General features: G+C 38.8%; 1 protein-coding gene across 1 annotated transcript in view; it reads left to right on the top strand.

The window, feature by feature from the left end:
* The first annotated feature begins 1207 nt into the window (after positions 1–1207).
* Positions 1208–20366, top strand: part of LOC137220798 (prolyl 4-hydroxylase subunit alpha-1-like) — a 63948-nt gene continuing 44789 nt past the window's right edge. The window contains exons 1-3 of the mRNA XM_067730102.1: positions 1208–1345; positions 2033–2132; positions 2994–3047. Coding sequence (XP_067586203.1) covers positions 1275–1345; positions 2033–2132; positions 2994–3047 — 225 coding nt within the window. The 5' untranslated portion in view covers positions 1208–1274. The remainder of the gene's footprint in view (positions 1346–2032; positions 2133–2993; positions 3048–20366) is intronic.

The raw sequence follows: 20366 nt of genomic DNA, 5'->3' as shown, positions 1-20366 counted from the left end.
TATATAGAATTTGAGTATCTGGAAGTCGATTCCTCTGTATTTCTGCTAAAATTGTGCATACCTTAGCGGTACGCAGACCCTAGTTTGAAGACCACTACCCTAGTGAAACACTTGAACATATGGACAAGGAGATGTAATAGAAAGGCCTTTTACAAATCTGAATGTTCATCAAGGGAAAATGGATAAATGATTTATGAAATATGCATACAATCTATAACTTAGCCTTAGTGAAAATGAGTGAACTAAAAAAAAACTATGTTTCTCATGCATCTCTCAAAAAACTTAACACTAAGTCAAAAAGCAAGTTATAGAAGGTTATGTTGGGTATGATACAATTTATATAAAGTTTCAATACGTGGAAAGCAATACTATTTATATTCACTTTTTAATACATTAATTGTAAATGTATAAAAACATGTTCCAGGATAAAGAAGCACTAATAATTTTAGGATAGTGACTTTTTGTGGGGAGCTGTAGAGGAGAATTAGATTAGGAAGGGCTCAGTTTTATCTGTAATGTTTTGTTTATTTTTAAAGAAGTTCCATAGTAAATAAATATATAAGTTGGGAATTACATCAGGCTCCTTATAATAGAGTTATAGTAGTGACTTAGGCTTTATTCTTTCATATAAACAGACTTAAAGAGAAAGATAATCTAGCATCATTTTGGTAGCTCCACAATATCATTGGGGACCTGGACCCTTCTTTCTGTTTCATCTTTTATAGTGCATGGCTTTCTTCCTAATGTCACAAGATGGCTCCTGGAGCTATACCTGGGTTTGAGACCAGAAGCAGTTAGAAAGGGGAAGGGCCCTAAAAGAGTCTACTCCAACTGTCTGCCCCACCCCCTTTATTGAGCTTACAAATAACAACTTTTGCTTACAAATAATTTTACAGGCTGTAATCAGGTTCACACGAGGATACAAGTGAAATTAGAAGGTATAATCTTTTTTTCTGGGCACATTGGTATCTTAAATAAAATCAGGATTATCTTATTAGTGAAAAAAGAGAGAAAGTCTTTCATATAGGTATTGTGTAGGTAGGTAGTCTCTGCCTCACCTGACCAATGCCAAGATTTGGCAGACCTGAGTTAGGGGTACCTATGAATTTGCTGTATTATTCTTCACAGTTCTCTGTATGTTTTAAATAGTTCAGAATAAGTTTTTAAAATAATAAATGAATTAGTTAATGATAGATCTATCTCTAGGGTCTCTGGACATAAGCACATAGTTAGGGGTGAAGAGACTATATTCATTCTCAGATTTTATTTCCTAGATGAAACGATCCAGAGTCTTTAGTATCACTTCACCTTCTGTCCAGTCATCCAAAGCGAGAGTCAGCCAAAGGTAATCTGGGCATGGGGTGGTTTGGCATCTCTCCCAGTCACCCTACTTGTATATGTGAGATTTCTCTGACCTGTGTGTTCACTTCGTGTCTCTCCATTTGTTTACTGTTTGTCCCTCACACTGTCCTTAGCTGTGACTTTGTGTGCATACTTCATGTGGGCTTATAGTGTGCATGTGTATATATGTGTGGTTTGTGTTTGTTTATGGACCCTAAGAGTGATTTTGTTCTAGCTTAAATTATACACTCATTTTTATCATGGTTTGACCAGTTTTGAGTTTTACTTAAAATTTTAGGAGATCTTGTTATATCACAAAAAAAGCACAGGACGAAAATCTTGAAGACTTGAGTTATAGTCCTAGCTCTGCCACTTACTGACTGTGTAAACTCAGATAATATACCTCCTCAGTATTGTCCCAGTATTGTTGTTACCACATCAGAGGGTTGAAAGGGATGAGTTCCAAGGGCCCTGTGAATGCTGACATTGTGGGGATTCTGAACGTCCCCATATGGCATTTCTGAGCCAGAAATGACAGTTGTGACACAGTGTCCAGAGGCAAGAGGAATGATCTCCAAACCCTCCAACCTTCCCACCTCCTTTTCTACCCCATCTTTTTCTCCTGACTCACATTGGTCCACTTTTCTCCTTTCCCCATGCCCTTGTTGTCTACCTGATTTTCTCCATCCAGTGTATTTCTGACAGAAGAGGAAGACCCTGTGATTGGCCAAGTGAATCGCAGGATTCAGCTCATCACTGGGCTGTCAGATGAAACAGCTGAATTTTTCCAGGTATGAGGTATCTGAGTGAGGAATCTGTGTCCTGTCCCCCTTTCTTGTCTTTTCTAATCTCAGTTGAGCCATAGTTACCTTTACCCTGAAGCTTTCCATTCTCTAGCTGAGGACACTGGCCTTGAAATGTTGTGAGCCCCACTTCCATGCCCCTTCCCACAGAAACCTACCCAGTCTGATTTTTGTTTCCCTCTTTCTCTGCGCACAAATGGCCTAGGGTTTAAGGGCATAGAGCTCAGGAATCAAAAAGCCTGGGTAAGAATTCAAGCTTTGGGACTTCCCTGGTGGCACAGTGGTTAAGAATCCTCCTGCTGGGACTTCCCTGGTGGTGCAGTGGTTGGGAATCTGCCTGCCAATGCAGGGGACATGGGTTCGATCCCTGGTCCGGGAAGATCCCACATGCCGTGAAGCAGCTAAGCCTGTGAGCCACAACTATTGAGCCTGAGCTCTAGAGCCCACGAGCCACAGCTACTGAAGCCCCTGCACCGAGAGCCCATGTTCCTCAATAAGAGAAGCCACCGCAATGAGAAGCCTGCGCACCGCGATGAAGAGTAGCCCCCGCTCGCCGCAACTAGAGAAAGCCCGTGTGCAGCAACGAAGACCCAGTGCAGCCAAAAATAAATAAATAAATTTATTTAAAAAAAAAAAAGAATTCAAGCTTTGCTACTTTCTATCTGTGTCACCTTGAATAAGTTCCATATTCTGTCTGTTCCTTAGTTTCCTAGTCTAGGTGCAGGTACTAGATAAGCTGCTTATTGTCTTCATTTAGGAGCAGGCTTGGGAATGCAGAGTTCCTGGGCTGGCTTAGAGGCTGTCCATCTAGCTAACCTTGTATTTTTTTTTTTTTTTTTTTACTGCCAGGTTGCTGATTATGGCATTGGAGGATACTATGACCCTCATATGGATTATTTTTTGGTAAGGGCAAAATATCATTCCTTTGGGTTGTGTTTCAAGTGGCAGGAAAAGGTCACAGCTCACATAGGTTTGGCTTCTAGCTCAGGGACCTCTAAATTCTCAAGGATAAATCTTTGGGGATTGTTTTAAAATTAGGAGAGAAAACAGATTTTATTGTCTTCTGGTGTGGTGCCGCCTCCACCAGGCACCTGGAATTGAGATGAATTATTGGGGTAGAAAGTGATGGAGAGAGAACTACACAGAGTCCTTTGCTCCCACCTGTGTCCCCACTTGTGCTAGGAGGTTCCTCTGTCTCTCTCTTCAGGCAGACCTCACTCTTGAGTTGATAGGAGGAGCACTTGAGTCTATTGCTGAGCTCCAGTACTTTAGCCTAGCACAAGCCCCTAGTGTGGCTGAGCCAGACACAGAAGATAGATATTTGTGCTTTGGGAATGACAAGCTGAATCAGCAAACAAAACAACAAATGTTTATTTAGCACCTTTGATGTGCTGGTTACTCTCTTAGAAACTAGGGATAGGAAGGCAAAGAAAACAATTCCCATTCTCATACAGAGACCATGGTTTTCTGAGAGTCATACATATGAACAGCTGCTTTCAAAGTTATAGTAAGTGCTATAAACGAGGTATGTATACAGTGGTCCTGGGATCCAGTGAACAGGCATGCAGCCTGGATGTTCAGAGGAGGCTTCCTGCAAGAGCTTAGGTGTAAGCTAAGATTGTTCCTTTCAACCTGTCCCTTCATGAGAAGGTGTCCCTAGAATCAAAGCCTTCTCACTGCTGCCAGAATGTAGTCTGAAAGTAGCTGTCTCTACAGTCAAGATTGACTCACTGGTTACAGGAATCTGGGAAACCGTGTTCTTGGTGTTGCAGGAATACCTTTTGCTGAGAAACCACATAGACCTTGAAAGCAAAAGCCAACCTGTTCCTATGGATAAGACCCCTTTGTGATTCCACTCTGAAATGTTCCTGACTTAGCCAGTTCTAGGATCGAATGTTTTCTAGAGTGGTATGCATTCCTTCTTAGTCATGTTTTCTGACGCACTTCCTTTGTTGAGTTTTCTGTCTCCACCATGGAAAAATAAGTGGATTGGATTGGTGGTCTGTTCTTTGAATACAACAATTGGTTCCTGTATCTGCCCTTTCTGCCTGGGTTCCAGTCTCACCTGCCTGTATGTCCATTTCCATCCTTGAGGGGCAGGGTGACCTCCATTTGGCTGTGATGCGTTTCTCATTCTCACATCATATCCTTAATTATAATGGTTGGGAAAGCAACTGTTGTTCACGCTTCTTAACTAGTTAAGCCTAAGACCTGTGTATTCACTTTCACCTAAATTTCATAGGGATTTGACAATGAGCCTTTGGAGCTTCATGAGACAGGGAATCGTGTGGCCACATTCACGAGCTATGTAAGCATGGTCAGTACTGGATTGCCCCCTAGACACACTAAGCATGGGCTAGAAGGGTCACCACTGAACAAAACATTGAGGATTTGGATCCAGGAATTTGTATTTTTTAAAACGCTGCAGTAGATTCTAGTGATCAACTGGTATAGGAACTACTATCACTTAGTGCTTAAAAGTAGAAGGGGAAAGAGGGAAAGGGAAGAGTTGCAGAATCACCTGGGGGATTTCTTTATATTACACAGCACCTCTTCATTCTGTTACTCCTTGCGTTGTCAGTCTCTTCATTGCGGAGTAAAGATCTAGAACCGTTTATTTTGCCAATCAGGTGTGATTTCCTCCTCTGGACTAGGGCTAATTTTTTAATTCTTAAAGTAATTATTTGATTTTTAAGCTAATTTTTAAAATAAACAATGAGGAGAAAACCCCTCAGGATTCCTAGATACATATAATAGGCATTTTTCTACTGTCTTTCCTTCTCTACCTAAAGTTGTATCAAATAATATGCAGATATTATCACACTGCTTTTAAGATATCTTAATTCCAAAGTTATAGCAGATTTAGACCCCACTTTCGTGAGGGACAGTCCCAGAGACTTTTGCTCATAACTAATGACTGATTCAAAGGGGAAAGATTTCTGACTCATTCTTATTCATTCCTTTTGGAAGGAAGTGATTGTCAATATTGAAATTCTGCTATACCCAATTTGAGGCTGGTACAATATGAAGATCCTTCTCTGTTCTCTTAATCATCACTTATTAAGCAAAAAAAAAAAAAAAAGAAAGCTTGATTTGGACAAAGAGTTTTCTTTCAGGAATTTTTTGAGTATGACTTGTTCTGTTTGTTGCAATGAGTAATTATAACTTAGAAAATGGACATGGGTGGTCTACTTTAGTATAATGGGCAGTAGTCACAATATGTAAATACCCTGTTTTTGCCAAGATAAAATAAGAAAAATCATTAGTTACAAAATGAGTGTAAGGCCTTTTAGGACTATTGTTCTAGGTACAGATTATCAACAGCAATTATCCCCACATCTTTTCTCCAGCATGAACATTGGAGCGCAGTGCCTTTATGGTACGTCAAGAAGCATTGGTAAAGGATTTAGAAGAGAAGGTGGTAAAGAAATGTAGTTTGAGTTCTCTTGTGAATTAACTATGTTCCTAGCTCTCCCAGTCTTTGCTGCTGCCATGATATTTGGGAGTTGTTCTGTTCGCTTCTCTAATAATGGCACAGACAAGAGGTGGTAGGTATAGTATTTAAAGTTGATATTAAGTATAGTTCACTTTCTTTGCCTTCTGCATATGGCTTCAGTGCTGCTTGCCACATCTTAGAACAGTTGCAGTATTTGCTATTTACTTTTATATCGATGATTCAGTGGAAAGAGCAGGGCCTTTAATACCCCCAAACCAAGATTCTGATGCTGAATCTGCTAGAAACTAGCTGCATATATTTGGCAGGTTATTTCCTTCAGGTTTTTTGTCTCCATTGGCTTATTGGTCAGTTAAAGGTATTGAAATAACCTGTCCCTAATTTCTAATCTAGTTTTGTTAGTCTCTGCAACAGTCAATTAGAAAATATTTATTGGCACCTACAACGTATCAGGCATTGTTCTTAGGTGCTGAGGATGTTGCAGTGAATAAAACCAACAAAGTGTCTGCCCTTGTGAAGATTAAATTCAAGTGGTGGAACTGAACAATAAATAAGAAAATTAAAAATCAATAAATAACATGAATACACATTTTAGAAGTCTTATGAAGGAATTATAATGGTGTAAAGAAAAATATCTGTGTTGGAAGATTTTGTTGATCAGGGAGAACCTCTTTTAAGGAGGTGATATTGGAATGATAATGAGCCAGCTGTGTGAAAGATCTGGAAGATGAGTATCCTAGGCAAAAAGAATAGCAAGTGCAAAGGCACTGAGACAGAGAAAAACTTGGCAAAAAAAATATTTTGGAAGTAGCCCTTTCAATTTCAACCACCATTTTCCTAGTTACAGGAATCTAATCTCAGACAATCCTGATCTCTCAGCCCTTAGATATGGCAGTTGTTTCAGTGTTTCAAAGAGACTTGCATAGTAACAAAGCATTGGGGCATGCTCATTTGGACCTTGAGTCATTGTCATTTTACTACACAGGAAATATGAAGGTGTTCTTCATTCCTGTGTCAGGCTTGTACCTCCTCTGGAGTAGGTGGCACTCCTGTTAGTCTGACCCAAACCCTCATCCTTGGGGAGTCTGAGCCCCTGTTTACCATTATCTTTTGAGGCCATGAATGATACACTTGTCCATTTACTATTAAAATTTGACAGTTCCAAGAAACCCTCCAGTGGATCACCTGAGCACCATATTCTTCCCTATCTCTATTACGTAACAGCATCACTGTCTCCTCTTGATGATCAGGGTCAGTGACCCCCGTCAGTAAAGTGACTCCTTTTATTGCTTCCTAGTCTCTTGGCATAAAGTGCTTGAAGTGACAGTGCAGTAGCCATAGCTTAAATTTCAGTAGGATTCTCTTTATCCCCTAGTAGAAACTTTCTCTTCTGGTAACCAGGTCCTGTGGAGTAGTTCTGTCCAATAGAATATTCTGCAGTAATGGAAATGTTTATTATTTGTGCTATTATGGTAGCCACTTTCTTATGTGGCTTTTGAGCACTTGAAATGTGACTAGTACAACTAAGGAAATTAATTTTTAATTTAATTTAATTACATTTAAATGTAAACAGTCACACATAGCTAGTGGCTACCTTATTGGGTAGTGTATCTCTAGACCCATAGAGCCTATAAATGTAGAGATAGGCAACAGGAATTCTCCAAGGCGGTCACTCTGAGTGGCATTAAGTGGAGCCATTCCTATTTCCACCCCAGGGTTCCCAGACCCATGTATTCTACATATTATGATGGTTGTCGATTTGGGGTTGTAGAATACATCCTGGAAGATACCCATGTCTTTGCAGAGTATAACTACAATGTTCAAGCTAACGCCTTACTGGAATGTTCAAGAGATCATTCCTCTACTGTATCAGGCTACCATTTTCTGGGTGGTAGACTGTGTGATAGGACCAGTTGACCCTTTGATCATAGCTAGATTGTAAAAATTCAGGGTCCTGCCACATTGGTGAAGTCTTTAAATAGCCAGTAGTTGGTCCAGAGCAGCATATCCCATTATCTTCCTCTACCTGTTTACCAGCTAAAACAGAAGTTGGCCAACTTTCCTATAGCAGGAAAGTTAGAAATGAAGTATTTGTGGTAGAAATTGAGTGTTTAACCTTGGAATGTCAAGTGATTATGCAACAAAGCTGCCCATTGAGTTCATGTCTGTCAGACCCACCATGTCATAAGATGGAACAGGCCCAGCAGTAGGACCTTTATGATAGGCTTTTCCATTTATGTGAACAAGGAAGTTGAAATTTTGATAGGGATTGCACTGAACATGTAGATTATTTGCATAGTAGTGCTGTATTAGCAGTATAGTCTTCCAATTCATGAACAGGGGGTGTCTTTCCATTTATTTAGAAGTGGAAAATAGCTGAGATTGATTCATGAATGGGTTAGCTCAAAATATGGGTGCAAATTGAAAATATATTGCTACTGGAAATGGTCCTGAAATGCAGTGTTTTGGAAATCCTCCTAATGATCAGAGCTGAGTGGTTCACATTGTATGTGAAAAGAGATGTGGCCCAAGGTAAACATAAACACACAGTCGTGCCAATTTTACATGTCACAGGCACCCCATCCCTACCTCCCACCTTGAACAAGCATCCTTAGGATCCAGACCCAATAATTAGATCCTGATGGAATATGTTGACTAGGTCCTATAGCTTCTTCAGTGTATAGTCTGGTTTTCCCTTATTAGGCCCACTACTTCCTTAGTCAGGTTATATTGTAACTTGACTTTAGTTATTGGTATAGTGACCAGAAGGAGAGATGAAAGTAGATCCTGAGGGGTGTGCACATGGTTTTACAAGGCTGAGATCTCTCCATCATCTTCAAAATTGGGGTAGATCTAACCTTTTAAAAAATTTATCTTTTTATTGAGATGTAATTTACATACCATAAATTTCACTTTTTTAAAGTATATAATTCAGTGGTTTTAGTGTATTGCACAACAAGGTGGTACAACCATCATTAATCTAGTTCCAGAATGTCTCCATCACCCCTAAAACAAACCCTGTGTCCTTTAGCAGTCATTCCCCATTCTCCCCCTCTCACCCACTGTCCCAGTCCCTGGCAAGCATTAATCTGTTTACTGCCTGTGTAGATTTGTTTATTCTGGACATTTCATACAAATAGAACCATATAAAATGTGGTCTTTTGTGTCTGGCTTCTTTCACTTAACATAACGTTTTCAAGGTTCATCCATGTTGTAGCATGTATTAGTATTTCATTACTTTTTAGAGCTAAATAATATGCCATTGTATGGATATGCCACATTTTGTTTATCCATTTGTCAGTTGATGAACATTTGAGTTGTTTCCACTTTCTGATTATTGTAAATAATGCTACTATGAACATTTGTGCACAAATTTTTGGGTGAACAGATATTTTCAATTCTCTTGGTTATCCTAGGAGTAGAATTACTGGATCATGTGGTAACTCTGTGCTTAACTTTTGTAGAAACTGTTACACTGTTTCCTACAGTGGCTGCACCATTTTACTTGCCCGCCATCAATGTATGACAGTTCCCATTTCTTCACACCCTTGTCAACACTTATTATTTTCTGCCTTTTTATTATAGTCACCCTATGGTGTGTGATGTGTTATCTTTTTGTGGCTTATATTTGCATTTGCATAATGACTAACGATGTTGAACATCTTTTCATGTTTCTATTGGCCATTTCTTTATCTTCTTTGGAGAAATACCTATTTAAATCCTTTGTCCATTTTAAAATTAGGTTGTCTTTTTATTAAGATATAAGATATGTATTCTTTTTTATATCCTGGATACTAGATCTTTATCAGATATATAACTTGAAAATATTTCTCCCATTCTGTGGTTTTCCTTGATGGTGTCCTTCGATGCACAAAAGTTTTTGATGTTAATGAAGTCTTGTTAATCTTTTCTTTTCCTTTTGCTTGCTTATAATTCATGTGTCACATCTAAGAAACCATTGCCTGATCCAAGGTCACAAAAATTACACCTGTGTTTTTTCTTAAGAGTTTTATAATTTTAGCTTCTACATTTAAGTTTGATACATTTTGAGTCCTTTTTTTTTTTTTTTGGCCCATGCCATGCAGCTTGTGGGATCTCAGTTCCCCAAGCAGGGACTGAACCCGGGCCACGGCAGTGAAAGCCTGGAATCTTAACCACTAGGCTACCAGGGAACTCCCTGAGTTAATTTTTATTTATGGTGTGAGCTATGGGTCCAACTTCATTCTTTTGCACTTAGATTTCCATTTGTCCCAGCACCATTTGTTGAAAAGATTGTTCTTTCCTTACTGTATTTTCTTGGCATCTATGTCAAAAATCATTTGACATAGATATCTGGGTTTATTTCTGGATTAATATTCTATACCATTGGGCTTCCCTGGTGGCGCAGTGGTTGAGAGTCCGCCTGCTGATGCAGGGGACACGGGTTCGTGCCCCGGTCCGGGAAGATCCCACATGCTGCAGAGAGGCTTGGCCCGTGAGCCATGGCCGCTGAGCCTGCACGTCCAGAGCCTGTGCTCCGCAATGGGAGAGGCCACAACAGTGAGAGGCCCACGTACCAAAAAAAAAAAAAAAAAAATTCTATGCCATTGACCTATATGTCTGTCCTTATGCCAGTATCATACAATTTTCATTAATGTAGTTTTATTTTAAGTTTTGAAATCGGTGAATGAGTACTTCAGCTTTATTTTTCTTTTCCAAGATTTTTGGCTATTCTGGGTCCCTTGCATTTCTACAGGAACTTTATGATAGGCTTTTCCATTCATGTGAACCAGGGAGTTGGAATTTTGATGAGGATTGCACTGAACCTGTAAATTATTAGGATAGTATTGCCATATTAGCAATATAGTCTTCCAATTCATGAACATGGGGTGTCTTTCCATTTATTTAAGTCTTCTTTACTTTTCCTCAGTAGTGCTTTGTAGTTTTCAGTATACAAGTCTTACACTTCTTTGTGTGTGTGCATTTTCTAGTTCAGAATTTTTAAAAAATTTCAGTATAGTTGATTTACAGTGTTGTGTTAGTTGTATGTGTATACAAAAGTAATTCAGATATTTATATAATATATATTTAATATACTTTTTTATAAATTTATTTATTTTTATTTATTTTTTTATACAGCAGGTTCTTATTAGTCATCAGTTTTATACACATCAGTGTATACATGTCAATCCCAGTCGCCCAATTCATCACCCCCCCATCCCCCCGCTGCTTTCCCCGCTTGGTGTCCATACGTTTGTTCTCTACATCTGTGTCTCAATTTCTGCCCTGCAAACCAGTTCATCTGTACCATTTTTCTAGGTTCCACATATATGTGTTAATATACGATATTTGTTTTTCTCCTTCTGACTTACTTCACTCTGTATGACAGTCTCTAGATGCATCCACATGTCTACAAATGACCCAGTATCGTTCCTTTTTATGGCTGAGTAATATTTCATTGTATATATGTACCACATCTTCTTTATCCATTCATCTGTCAATGGACATTTAGGTTGCTTCCATGAGCTGGCTATTGTAAATAGTGCTGCAGTGAACATTGCGGTGCATGTGTCTTTTTGAATTATGGTTTTCTCTGGGTATATGCCCAGTAGTGGGTTGGCTGGATCATACGGTAATTCTATTTTTAGTTTTTTAAGGAACCTTCATACTGTTCTCCATAGTGGCTGTATCAATTTACATTCCCACCAACAGTGCAGGAGGGTTCCGTTTTCTCCACACCCTCTCCAGCATTTGTTGTTTGTAGATTTTCTGATGATGCCCATTCTAACTGCTGTGACGTGGTACCTCATTGTAGTTTTGATTTGCATTTCTCTAATAATCAGTGATGTTGAGCAGCTTTTCATGTGCTTCTTGGCCACCTGTATGTCTTCTTTGGAGAAATGTGTATTAAGTCTTTCGCCCTTTTTCTTTTTTTTTAGCACTTGTATATTTTATTTTATTTATTTGTTTTTGGCTGCATTAGGTCTTCGTTGCTGAATGCGGGCTTTCTCTAGTTGTGGCGAGCAGGGGCTACTCTTTGTTGCGGTGCATGGGCTTCTCATTGCAGTGACTTCTCTTGTGGAGCACTGGCTCTAGGTGCACAGCGTCAGTAGTTGTGGCTCGCAGGCTCTAGAGCACGGGCTCAGTAGTTCTGGTGCACAGGCTTAGTTGCTCTGTGGGATCTTTCCGGACCAGGGCTCGAACCCATGTCCCCTGCATTGGCAGGTGGATTCTTAATCACTGCACCACCAGGGAAGTCCCTATAATATGTATTATTTTTCAGACTCTTTTCCATTATAGGTTATTACAAGATATTGAATGTAGTTCTCTGTGCTGTATAGTAGGTCCTTGTTGTTTATCTGTTTTATACATTGTAGTGTGTATCTGTTGTTCGCAAACTCCTAATTTATCCCTGCCTACCCCTGCCACTTTACCCTCTGATAAACATAAGTCTGTTTTCCATGTCTGTGAGTCTACTTCTGTTTTGTAAATAAGTTCACTTGTATCATTTTTTTATATTCCACATGTGAGATCATATGATATTTGACTTTCTCTGTCTGACTTACTTTACTCAGTATGATAATCTCTAGGTCCATTCCTGTTGCTGCAAATGGCAAAATTTTGTTCTTTTTATGGCTGAGTAATATTCCATTGTATGTACGTATAGCATGTCTTCTTGATCCATTCATCTGTCGATGGACATTTAGGTTGCTTCCATGTCTTGGCTATTGTAAATGGTGCTGCTGTGAACACTGGCGTACATGTATCTTTTCAAGTTAGAGTTTTCATCTTTTCCAGATATATACCCAGGAGTGGGATTGCTGGATCATATGGTAACTCTTTTTTAGTTTTTTAAGGAAACTCCGTACTGTTCTCCATAGTGGCTGCATGAATTTATATTCCTACCAGCAGTGTAGGAGGGTTCCCTTTTCTCCACATCCTCTCCAGCATTTGTTATTTGTAGATTTTTTTGTGATGGTCATTCTGACTGGTGTGAGGTGATACTTCATTGTAGTTTTGATTTGCATTTCTCTAATAGTTAGCAATGTTGAACATCTTTTCATGTGCCTCTTGGCCATCTGTATGTCTTCTTTGGAGGAATGTCTATTAGGTCTCTGCCCTTTTTTTTTTTTAGCATTTGTATATTTTATTTTATTTATTTATTAACATCTTTATTGGAGTATAATTGCTTTACAATGGTGTGTTAGTTTCTGCTTTATAACAAAGTGAATCAGCTATACACGTACATATATCCCCATATCTGCTCCCTCTTGCGTCTCCCTCTCACCCTCCCTATCCCACCCCTCTAGGAGGACACCAAGCACCATTGGTTGTTTTTTGTTTTGTTTTGTTTTGTTTTTTTAATTGAACTCTATGAGCTATTGGTATACAGTATTTTGGAAATTAATCCCTTGTCTGTCACATCATTTGCAAATATTTTCTCCCATTCTGTAGGTAGTCCTTTAATTTTGTTTATGATTTCCTTTGCTGTGCAAAAGCTTTTAAGTTTAATTAGGTCCCATTTGCTTATTTTTGGTTTTATTTCCATTACTCTAGAAGATGGATCCAAAAAATATTGTTGTAATTTATGTCAAAGAGTGTTCTGCCTATGTTTTCCTCTAGGAGTTTTATAGTATCTGGTCTTACATTTAGGTCTTTAATCCATTTTGAGTTTATTTTTGTGTATGGTATTAGAGAATGTTCAATTTCATTCTTTTACGTGTAGCTGTCCAGTTTTCCCAACACCACTTATTGAGGAGACTATCTCTTCTCCATTGTATATTCTTGCCTTCTTTGTCGTAGATTAATTGACCATAAGTGCATGAGTTTATTTCTGGGCTCTCTATTCTGTTCTATTGATCTGTGTGCCTTTTTTTTTTGTGTGTGTGTGTGTGTGTGTGTGTGTGTGTGTGTGTGTGCCAGGACCATACTGTTTTGATTACTGTAGGTTTGTAGTATAGTCTGAAGTCAGGGAGCCTGATTCTTCCAGCTCCGTTTTTCTTTTTCAAGATTGTTTTGGCTATTCAGGGTCTTTTGTGTTTCCATACAAATTTTTAAATTATTTGTTTTAGTTCTATGGAAAATGCCATTGGTAATTTGATATGCATTGCATTGAATCTATAGATTATCTTGGGCAATATGGTAATTTTAATAATATTGTTTCTTCCAATACCTGAACACAGTATATCTTTCCATCTGTTTGTGTCACCTTCAGTTTCTTTCATCAGCATCTTATAGTTCTTGGAGTACAGGTCTTTTGCCTTCTGAGATAGTTTTATTCCTAGGTTGTTGTTTTTTTTTTATTTGATGAGGTGGTAAATGGGACTGTTTCCTTAATTTCTCTTTCTGCTATTTCATTGTTAGTGAATAGAAATGCAACAGATTTCTGTATATTAATTTTGTATACTGCAACTTTACTAAATTCATTGATGGACTCTAGTAGTTTTCTGGTGGCATCTTTAGGATTTTCTTTGTATAGCATCATGTCATCTGCAAACAGTGACAGTTTTACTTCTTCCTTTCCAATTTGTATTCCTTTTATTTCTTTTTCTTGTCTGATTGCTGTGGCTAGGACTTCCTAAAGCTATGTTGAATAAAAATGGCAAGAGTGGGCATCCTTGTCTTGTTCCTGCTCTTACAGGGAATGCGTTCAGCTTTTCACTGTTGAGTATGATGTCAGCTGTGGGTTTGTCATATATGGCCTTTATTATGTTGTGGTGTGTTCCATCTGTGCCCACTTCCTGGAGAGTTTTATCATAAATGGATGTTTAATTTTATCAAAAGCTTTTTCTGCATCTATTGAGATGATCATATGATGTTTATTTTTCAGTTTGTTAATGTAGTGTATCACATTGATTTGTAGATACTGAAAAATCCTTGCATCCCTGGGATAAATCCTACTTGATTATAGTTCATGATCTTTTTAATGTATTGTTGGATTTGGTTTGCTAGTATTTTTTTTTGGTTGTTTGCTAGTGTTTTGTTGAGGATTTTTGCATCTATGTTCATCAGTGATATTGATTTGTAATTTACTTTTTTTATGATATCTTTGTCTGGTGTTGATATCAGGGTGATGGTGGCCTGTTAGAATGAGTTTGGAAGTGTTTGTTTCTCTCTAGATTTTTGGAATAGTTTTAGAAGGATAGGTGTTAACTCTTCTCTAAATGTTTGGTAAAATTCTCCTGTGAAGCCATCTGGTACTAGACTTTTGTTTGTTGAGAGTTTTAAAATTACTGATTCAATTTCAGTACTGGTAATTGATCTGTTCATATTTTCTATTTCTTCCTGCTCAGTCTTGGGAGATTCTACCTTTCTGAGAATTTGTTCTATAAAATAGATAACTAATAAGAACCTGCTTTATAGCACTGGGCAGTATAGTACTCTGAACTCTTTCTCAGGTAGATTGCTTATCTCCACTTCACTTAGTTCTTCTTCTGGGGTTTTATCTTGTTGTTCATCTGAAATATATTCTTCTGCTGCCTCATTTTGTATAAGTTGCTCTTTGTATTTCTAAGTATGTGGAGGTTAGTTACATTTCTCAACCTTGGAGAAGTGGCCTTCTGTAGGAGACTTCCTATGCACCCCAGCAGTGTACTCCCCTCTCATCACCTAAGCTGTATGCTTAGGTGGGCTGACTATGTGGGTGGTCTGGTAGGCTTGGTTGGCCCCTTGTCTGATTGGTTGCCAGGCCCTGCCTTTTATGGATACTACTGACTGCTCTTTAGTGGGGCCTGGTCAAAAGGCAACTGGTTGTAGAACTCTAGGGGGCCCCAGAGCTAGTAGTGGCTCACTAGTGGGTGAAGTCAGGGTCTTGAAGAGTCTGGAGCTGTTGCTCACCCACTGGCAGGTGAAGCCAGATCCTGGGGTTGGTGCTGGACTACTCTCAGGCAGAGCTGGTTCCTGGAGTCTGGCTGCAGGGCCTAGTGATCCCATAGCTCATTTCAGATTGTTGAGCAAGGAGAGTGCTGTTCCTGACACAGGTGGGTATGTGGTCTGAGGTGTCCTGAAGATTGCATTGGCCTTCTGGTGGGCAGGGCCAGGGCCCAGTTGGTCCTAGAGTAGAGTCTGGCTTGCTGTTGGTGAGCTCAGTCTGCAGGCTGTGGAATTGTAATTTTCTGCTTCTTGTGTCTGCCCACTGATGAGTGAGGATGGTCTAGAGGCTAGTGCAGGCTTCCTTGTAGGATGGGCCAGTACCTGCCCATTGGTGGGCAGAGCTAGGTCTTGGCCCTGTGGTGGGCAAGGTCATGTCTAGTGGTGTGTCTGGAGTCAGCTGTGCACTCAGGAAAGTCTTTGGGCAGCCTGTCTGCTGATGGATGGGTCTGTGTCCCCGCCCACTTAGTTGTTTGACCTGGAGTGTCCCAGCACTGGTGCTTGCCTCCTGTTGGGTGGGGCCAGGTCTTGGCGCTGGTGAGTCAAGATGGCAGCCTCCAGCAGCACTGTCATGCATTTGACTGTTCCCCAATATGTCTGCCATCAATGCCTAGGTTCCCAGGGTGAGCTGCAGCCAGCCCCTGCCTCTCCGGGAGACTCTCTAAGACCAACAGTTAGGTCTGGCCCAGGGTCATATCAAATTATTGCTATTGCCCTGGGTCCTGGTGTCTGTGGGATTTTGTGTACACCCTTTATAGAGTGAAGCCTCTATTTAAGCCCTGTTGAACTTTAAAGCCAAATGCTCTGGGGGCTTGTCTTTCTGCAGCCAGACTCCCAGGCTGGGGAGCCTGACGTGGGGCTCAGTATTCTCATTCCTGTGGAAAAACCTCTGCAGTATACTTATTCTCCAGTCTGTGGGTCTCCCACCTGTGGGGTATGGGATTTGATTATATCACAAGTCCACCCCTTCTGCCTGTCTCATTGTGCTTGCTTATTTATTTATTTATTTTTGCGGTGTGCGGGCCTCTCACTGTTGTGGCCTCTCCCGTTGTGGAGCACAGGCTCCAGGCGTGCAGGCTCAGCGGCCACGGCTCACGGACCCAGCCGCTCCGCGGCATGTGGGATCTTCCCAGACCGGGACACGAACCCGTGTCCCCTGCATCGGCAGGCGGACTCTCAACCACTGCGCCACCAGGGAAGCCCTGTGCTTCCTTCTTTATGTCTTTAGTTGTAGAAGATCTTTACTGGTCAGTTCCAGTCTTCTTCATCTGTGGTTGTTCTACAGATAGTTGTGATTTTGGTGTGCTCATGAGAGGAGGTGAGCTCAGGGTCTTTCTACTCTTCCATCTTGGCTGCTCAATCTTGCACTTCTTTTGTTAAATTTATTCCTAATTATTTTATTCTTTCTGGTGCTATTGTAAATTGAATGGTTTTCTTAATTTCCTTTTCATATTGTTGATTGATAGTATATAGAAATACAATTGATTTTTGTATATTGATCATGTTTCATATAATCTTGCTAAACTCACTTATTAGCTCTAATAGGTTTTTTCTGTGGATTCCTTGGGTTATTCTATATCTTATATACCCGATCATGTCATCTGCAAATAGAGATACTTTTACTTGTTCCTTTCCAATGTGCATATCTTTTATTTCTTTTCCTTGCCTAATTGTTCTGGCTAGAGCCTCCACTACAATGTTGAATAGAAGCAGCAAGAGCAGACATTGTTATCTTGTTTCTAATCATAGAGGGAAAGCTTTCTGTCTTTCACTATGAAGTATGATATTCCTTAGAATGTTTTTGCAGATGCCCTTTATCATGAGGAAGACTCCTTTTATTGCTAGTTTGTTGGGGTTTTAAAAAAATGTATTTTGTCAAATGCTTTTTCTGTATCTATTGAGATGATCATTTGGCTTTTGTCTTTCATTCTATTACTGTGGTATATTACATTGACTGATATTTGTCTCTTGAATTAACCCTGTGTTCCTGGCATAATACCTCTTTGTCATGGTGCATAATCCTTTTCATATGCTGCTGAATTCAGCTGGCTAGTATTTTGTTGATTTTTGCATCTATATACATAAGGAATATTGGTCTGTAGATTTCTTTTTTTGTTATATCTTAGTCCGGTTTTGGTATCAGGGTAATACTGGCCTCAAAGAATTCTTAGGAAGTGTTCCCTCCTCTTCTGTCTTTTGTCTCAAAAAGAAAGTTATTCATTTCTCTTAAAATTTTGGTAGAGGGAATTCCTTGGTGGTCCAGTGGTTAGGATTCTGTGCTTCCACTGTAGGGGGCATACATTCAGTCCCTGGTCAGGGAACTAAGATCCCACAAGCCGTGTGGCATGGCCAAAAAAAAAAAAAAAAATTGGTAGAATTTACCAGTGAAGTCATCCTAGTATGGGCTTGTTTGTGGAAAGATTTTGATTACTTATTCAATCTCTTTATTATAGGTATACACTGATTTTATATTTCATCTTGAGTCAGTGTTAGTTATTTGTTTCTAGGAATTTTTTCATTTTGTATAGATTATCTAATTTGTTGGCATATAATTTTACATAGTATTCCCTTTTAAAGCTTGTTATTTCTGTAAGTTCAGTAGTAATGTCCTCTTTTTCATTCCTGATTTTAGTAATTTGAGCCTTCATTCTTTTTGGTTTTGGTGGGTATAGCTGAAATTTTGTCATTTTTGTTGTTTTTCTTCAAAGACCAACTTCTGTCTTTTTTCTTTCTCTGTGTTGTTTTTTCTGTACTCTATTCCATTTTTGTTTGCTCTAGCCTTTATCATCTCTTTCATTTTACTTGCTTTGGGTTTACTTTGCTCTTCTTTTTCTGGTTTCATAAGATGGAAGATTAGACTGTTGATTTATGATATTTTTTTCTTTTTTATTATAGGCGTTTACAGGTAAATTTCTGCTTGAGCTGCATTCCATAAATTTTGATATGCAATGTTTTCATTTTCATTAATCTCAAAATATTTTCATATTTCCCTTTTTGTTTCTTCTTTTGCTCATTGGTTATTTTGGAATAAGTTCCACATATTTTTGAATATCCCAAATTTTCTTTGTTATTTATTTCTAATTTTCTTTCTTCATGATCATAGAGCGTACTTTGTGTGATTTCAGTCTTTTATGAATTAAGTCCTTTCAAGTTTATTGAGATTTGTTTTATGGCCAAACACGTGGTCTGTTATGGGGAATGTCTCATGTGTATTTGAGAAGAATGTATAACCCAGTGTTGATGGAATGTTAATCTGAACTAGATTGTTATAAAATGGAGTGGAGTGTTTTATAGATGTTTGCCTTTATTTTGGGTCTGTCTCCTGTTTTCTCATGATGAGATTGAGGTTATACATTATTGGGAAGAGTCTTACAGAGAGAGGTGTTGTCTTCTTATTGCTCCATATCAGGGAGTACACGTTGTCAGTATGTATTACTGGGGAGGTAAACCCTGATCATTTTGTTAAGATGGTGTCTGTTTCTCTTTGTAATTACTAAATATCTTTGTGGGAGATACTTTGAGACTATGCAAATATCTTATTCCTGTTTAAACTTTCACATGCTAACTGAAGTGTCCCTTGGTAGATCTCTACAAGAGTTATTACTGTGGTGTTCTAATGGTGGTTTTCTGTTTCCCTCATTTCTTCTTCATTTATTAATTGGAATTCTTATATAGGAACATTAGTTTCTTCTTTCTCATTTATTTTCTTATTCCATTATTTCTGTATATCACCATGAACTCATAGGTATTTATTTCATTCTCTGTACTATACTCCAATATTTTTGTTATATATTTCGTTGCTCAAGTTCTTCTTCAAACATTGTCCATTTGAAACTTTTTCAGATTGTCTCCTATGCCCTTTCAACATGCCCCCAATTTTTCAGTACTTTGTTTCTTTCTGGCACCAAAAGGTAATCCAGGCTCATCTTATCTTTTCCCTCCCTGAGCTCTAGAATCAATCCATTCTCCTAGGAGCTATGGTTCTTTTAATTGGAGAATGGTATTTAGAAACCAAGATATGAGAACTAAGCATGCTCATTGCTACTGGGTTGTCACCACTCCTAAGCCTTTTCAGTTACTAGTGCTAGGAAATAAATGTATACTAACCCATGCATATACATGCATCTGTATTTATTTTTCTGTCTACATATCTTTACATAAAAAAACATGAGTCTGTATTAATAACTCCAGTTCTAGTCTAGCACCACAGGGTTCACACTAGCTCTCCACCTTGCCTAATTCTACGTTCTCTCTCCAACAGTAAGAAACCTGACTCTTATTACCTACAATATGTTTAGTTGTTCAACTCTAGTGTACAAATAAAATAGTTTCAGAGTTGCTAACCCAAACTCCTTTGAGAAGCAAATTTTACCAACTGTACTACAGTATTTGTATACAGTTCTTTTTATCTTCAGCCTTACAGAATCCAGTCAAAACATTGTTTTCTAGAATTACTTGGGTCAGCTCCTTTCTTCCAGTTTCTTTCAATACAGTTATATCATTCATTTGTAATACAGTTCATAAGTAAACCATAAATGTAAGTTTCACTAATTTAGATTAATTTGTTTATAGTCTGAATTTCATTTTCCTTCCCATATCCTGGTTGTTGTTTTAAAATTTCATACAGTAAAATTTATTTTTTGTAGTGTACAGTTCTGTGATATTTGATAAATGCATAGGGTCATGTATCCACTACCTTTCCATAGAACAGTTCCGTCACCCCAGCAATTCCCTGATCACTCCCCTCCAGGGTCAACCATTCTTCCCGACCTCAGTCATTGTTGGCAACCACTGATTCTGTTTTCCATCCATATACTTTTGCCTTTTCCAGAGGTTTATGTAAATGGAGTCATACAGAATGTACTCTTTTGAGTCTGGCTTCTTTTGCTTAGCAAAATGCATTTGATATTCATCCATGT

Source organism: Pseudorca crassidens, chromosome 3 (assembly GCF_039906515.1).
Source record: "Pseudorca crassidens isolate mPseCra1 chromosome 3, mPseCra1.hap1, whole genome shotgun sequence".
Classification (NCBI taxonomy): domain Eukaryota; kingdom Metazoa; phylum Chordata; class Mammalia; order Artiodactyla; family Delphinidae; genus Pseudorca; species Pseudorca crassidens.
Note: the sequence above shows the minus strand (reverse complement) of the source record. Positions and strands in the feature narration are given on the sequence as shown.